The sequence below is a fragment of the Alosa alosa genome, chromosome 22 (genome assembly GCF_017589495.1).
Source record: "Alosa alosa isolate M-15738 ecotype Scorff River chromosome 22, AALO_Geno_1.1, whole genome shotgun sequence".
In the NCBI taxonomy this organism is placed as follows: domain Eukaryota; kingdom Metazoa; phylum Chordata; class Actinopteri; order Clupeiformes; family Clupeidae; genus Alosa; species Alosa alosa.
Genome location: NC_063210.1, coordinates 27,065,117 through 27,070,036, shown reverse-complemented (window position 1 = coordinate 27,070,036; position 4,920 = coordinate 27,065,117). Strand labels below are relative to the sequence as shown.

The 4,920-nt window shown below is 46.0% G+C and overlaps 1 protein-coding gene across 1 annotated transcript in view; it reads right to left on the bottom strand.

The window, feature by feature from the left end:
• Positions 1-115: 115 nt before the first annotated feature.
• Positions 116-4,920, bottom strand: part of il12rb2l (interleukin 12 receptor, beta 2a, like) — a 12,974-nt gene continuing 8,169 nt past the window's right edge. The window contains exons 11-12 of the mRNA XM_048232774.1: positions 2,763-2,835; positions 116-2,585 (exon numbers count right to left, since the gene is read on the bottom strand). Of these exons, the coding sequence (XP_048088731.1) occupies positions 2,049-2,585; positions 2,763-2,835 (610 nt within the window). The 3' untranslated portion in view covers positions 116-2,048. The remainder of the gene's footprint in view (positions 2,586-2,762; positions 2,836-4,920) is intronic.

Here is a 4,920-nt window from a genome sequence, read left to right as displayed (position 1 = left end):
CACGAGTTTTCAACATCAGTAGTGGTTCCTCTAGGCTTCCGTCCCCACTTCATCACTTCATCCAATCAGAACATGTCAGATTCTCCCCCCAAAAAACTAGAAATCACCAAATGGAAAAAGCTACTTCACAACTTTTATTCAAGAGATATAACACGTTTAATAGAAAACATACATTAATAGACAAAATACAATGCAGATAAATGATTTTCTATGTAAAACGTCACATATCAAAAATCTGAGCTTGACATTACAAAATAACTGGGCAGTGGAAAATAATACATTGAAGATCCTTATGGCACTTTCAAGTATTGGATGTTATTAAAAATATAGAATATATGGCAATTGTGCAGTAAACAGTGTTTTTTTCAGATCCTTTCTTAACAGCTAAACATGGAGTATCTGAGAGAAAAAGACGCCTCAGCTATCCGTTCCGAGATTGTGAAACAGCTTAGAGCACCAGCAGCGAAGGTCCTGGGCCTAGCCCAGTGTAAGCCTGAGCCAGGCTTCCTAGGCTGTAATGGGGGCTAGTGAGGACCATGAGGCGCTAATAATACAAAACAAGCTGAAGTTCAAAGGCCACAACTCCAGTTTTCAAGCACAAAAGCATTCAGTCATATGGTGTAAAGTACGCCGCCATAGCCGTGTGGTGTACAGGTGTACAGTACGCCGCCATAGCCGTGTGGTGTACAGGTGTACAGGACGCCACCATAGCCATGTGGTGTACAGGACGCCGCCATAGCCGTGTGGTGTACAGGTGCACAGGTGTACAGGACGCCGCCATAGCCGTGTGGTGTACAGTTGCACAGGTGTACAGGACGCCGCCATAGCCATGTGGTGTACAGGACGCCACCATAGCCGCGTGGTGTACAGGTGCACAATACGCCGCCAAAGTCAGCTGTTGAAGGGTAAATGGACAGCCTGGCTGAGGGTCGGACCTCTTTCTAAGCTCCACTGACTGGGCCCCCTCGCCCGGTCTGGTCCGATCAGCCAACCACACACAGTGTAAGACTCAGTGTCAGCGGGAACGCTGAGGGGTTCTCATGTTCGGTCGGACCTCCTTAAGCTACACTAACTAAGCGGACCCCTCATCCCCGACCAGTCAAGCGGACCCCTCACCCCTTACCAGTGATACCAGTGATCCAGTGACAGTTGGTCTGGTCAATCAATCACTGGTCAACCAATCACTGGTCAACCCAGTGGTCAACACCCGGTGCTCAATACCCAGTGCCTACAGTAAGGTTCTGTTTCAGAGGAAACGCTGAAAGGTGCAAATCTTCCTGAAAACCCTCCTGTGTGTCAATGTCTTCCCTGAGGCTACATTTACACGTGGCCGGCTATTTTCATAAACGGCTCTAAAGCGAACGACAAGCTCAAGCCCACGTTAGCCAATCAGAATCCCAAAAATAGCAACAACAGCAACAAATCAGTTCCTCTTTGTCTTTTAAACTGTATTTGCAATTGCAAACAGACAAAAAGAGTTTGCACCAACATAAATGCAACTGCCACTCTGAATGCATCCATGATCACCATAGCCAAATTAAAATTTAGGCTAAACACAGGTTGTACTTTTGGTGCATAGGCCTAATGTGACGTTGGCTGCCTAAACCTCCGTTTTTGTCAGTTTACATGTAAACGTGCAACCGAAATTTTCCAAAATCTCCACTCTAGCGGGAGTTTTTAAAAACTCTGTTTGCATCTAAAATATAAGCATCTAGAAAAATATCACCATTTGCATCTAAAATATAAGCATCTAGAAAAATATCACCGGTTGCATCGTTTTCATTCGTAAACACCACCTGAGCTAGTTTGGAATCTGAGGAACGGCTCTCTCTCTGGAAGTTATTTTCTTCTCCAATACCGAGGAACCTGTTTCCCTGAGGGGTTCCCCTCAAGAGAAAACGTTTCCGTGAGAAGTTCTCCTTAGGAGAAAACGTTTCCGTGAGAAGTTCTCGTTCCTTAGGAGAAAAACGAGTCCATGTCCATGCTGTGGCCTCAGAGGCCGGAGGTCAGCGGTGAGGTAGGAGGGGACTTATCGGCCCAAGGAGGAGTTAGCAGTGGGCCACAGGCATGTGTCTCTCGTAGTCCGAGTTGGGCTTCTGGAACAAGTCCCAGCTATCCTCCTCCTCCTCCTCCTCCTCCTCCTCTCTCCACCCATCATAGTCACTTTCCTCCTCCTCCTCTCTCTCTGCACTCCTCAGCTCATCCTCATCCTCCAGCAGATGGCTGTCGCTGTACTCCCCTGTCCTGCAGAAGCCACTGTCTGAGCTCCTTTCCTCCTCCTCCTGCACCTCCTCCTGGTCCTCCTCATCCTGTGGGATGTGGTGCCACTCCTGTTCCGTGTGCGGCCAGTCGTCCGGCCCAGACAGGTGTGTGGTGTCCAGGTGCAGGTGCTCTCTGTTGGGGTAGAAGTGCTCTCTGGGGTCCGGGTAAGGGTAATCTGTGCCGCGTGGCGTGTGCAGACGGTCTTTGGTCTGAAGCCACAGAGGGTCCGTCTTCTCCGGAAGAGGGACGACTTCCAACTGAGAGCCCTTCAAGACAGGCTCGGAGAGAGAGCAGAACTGCACGGGATGCCACAGGTGGTTGAGCTACACACACACACACACACACACACACACACACACACACACACACACACACACACACACACAGGGGACAGGTAACATTCAAGACTTTAATAAAACTGTAACAACTAAACATTACTAGCTTTGCTGTCATCTTAGTCAGCCACACACACACACGCACACACACACACACACCCTCACCTCCTGCAGTAGCTGGCTATGCTTAGGGTCTGGCACATAACCACAGTGGAGGACGCGGGTCTTGTAGATCCAGCTAGAGCACACAAAAAAGACAACAAGTCCTCAGAGAAAGCCCGCCTCTGGGTCACTAAAGGACATACACATATTCACACTCACACTCACAAATAAAGGCTTGGACTATGAATTGGCCTTTTAGTGGCCACTCAGATTGATATGCTTTTTTCACCCCCAGGTACTCAAATTCAGTTGTTTCCCCATGGAGATGTGTCTGACTCTGACATTAAACACAAGCAGAGAAAAAACAGGGGCTTCTAAAAACGTGAGGCACTCAAAGTTAAAAATAAAAACACAGGGCTTCTAAAAACATGGGGCACTCAAAGTTAAAAACACAGGGCTTCTAAAAACGTGAGGCACTCAAAGTTAAAAAAATAAAAACACAGGGCTTCTAAAAAACATGGGGCACTCAAAGTTAAAAACACAGGGCTTCTAAAAACGTGAGGCACTCAAAGTTAAAAATAAAAACACAGGGCTTCTAAAAACATGGGGCACTCAAAGTTAAAAACACAGGGCTTCTAAAAACGTGAGGCACTCAAAGATAAAAATAAAAACACAGGGCTTCTAAAAACATGGGGCACTCAAAGTTAAAAACACAGGGCTTCTAAAAACGTGGAGGCACTCAAAGTTAAAAATAAAAAACACAGGGCTTCTAAAAAACGCGAGGCACTCAAAGTTAAAAACACAGGGCTTCTAAAAAACGTGAGGGCACTCAAAGTTAAAAACACAGGGCTTCTAAAAAAGTGAGGCACTCAAAGTTAAAAATAAAAACACAGGGCTTCTAAAAACATGGGGCACTCAAAGTTAAAAACACAGGGCTTCTAAAAACGTGAGGCACTCAAAGTTAAAAATAAAAACACAGGGCTTCTAAAAACGTGAGGCACTCAAAGTTAAAAACACAGGGCTTCTAAAAACGTGAGGCACTCAAAGTTAAAAATAAAAACACAGGGCTTCTAAAAACATGGGGCACTCAAAGTTAAAAATAATTAAACCTTTCCGGTTGCATCTTTTTCAATGAGTCGTTGCTTAGCTGCCTGCCTTAGCTAAGTGAGGGAGTTAGCTATTTAGCTAAATATAACGTATTATAGCAACAGTATGTACACTATCAATTTCCACCACGCATGGTTAAAGGTATGTACACTATCAATTTCCACCACGCATGGTTAAAGGTATGTACACTATCAATTTCCACCTCGCATGGTTAAAGGTATGTACACTATCAATTTCCACCTCGCATGGTTAAAGGTGCGGTGTGGCGTTTCTCCAAGTGGTCTTTAACACAGCCGCACGTTATATATATAGCTAAATATAACGTATTATAGCAACAGTATGTACACTATCAATTTCCACCTCGCATGGTTAAAGGTGCGGTGTGGCGTTCCGGAGTCTCCAAGTTGTCTTTAACACAGCCGCGCGTGCTCTTCAACTGACTTGCACTGTTTTTAATACAGCGCCACATGTGGTCCGAAGTGATATTACAACAGAGTCGGGCCGACGCTAGCTGGAGGAAACTTTAGCGGATATCTAGGTAACACTGAGCAGAGTCGAGCCGACGCTAGATGGAGGAAACTTTAGCGGATATCTAGGCAACACTGAGCAGAGTCGGACCGATGCTAGCTGGTTTTCATGCTAACTTTAGCAGATATCTGGTGACACTTAGTGGAAACACTTAGCATAGGCGATTATGACATTATGGCAAAACAATTGTTTCTTCACATTCTGTTGATATTTGTAGTTCAGTATTATGGGTGGCACGGTTCATGAAAAAAAATCTGTTCGGTTCGCTTGTCTCGGTTCGGAGCATGTGTGCATCATATGGTTTTGACGGTTCATGGCATGCGTAATGTAGCCTCATACCCATATGTGACCCCAGACAGTTTTTCCCCCTTTCGCGTGAAAGGTGTGCAGTGCTGCGGGTCACGTGTAGAAATGCCGAGTGGGAGCGATAACGTAGGCAGCCCGGAGTTGGAGGGTGCACCAGTGTCGCATAAGTCTGGTGTGGGCGAACATTTTGGATTTAGAAAACGGTAGATAGAACTGTGACTGTGTGCAACACGTAATTATGCTAGTACAGGCCCAGAGTGGCTAATCGAGAGCTTTGGGA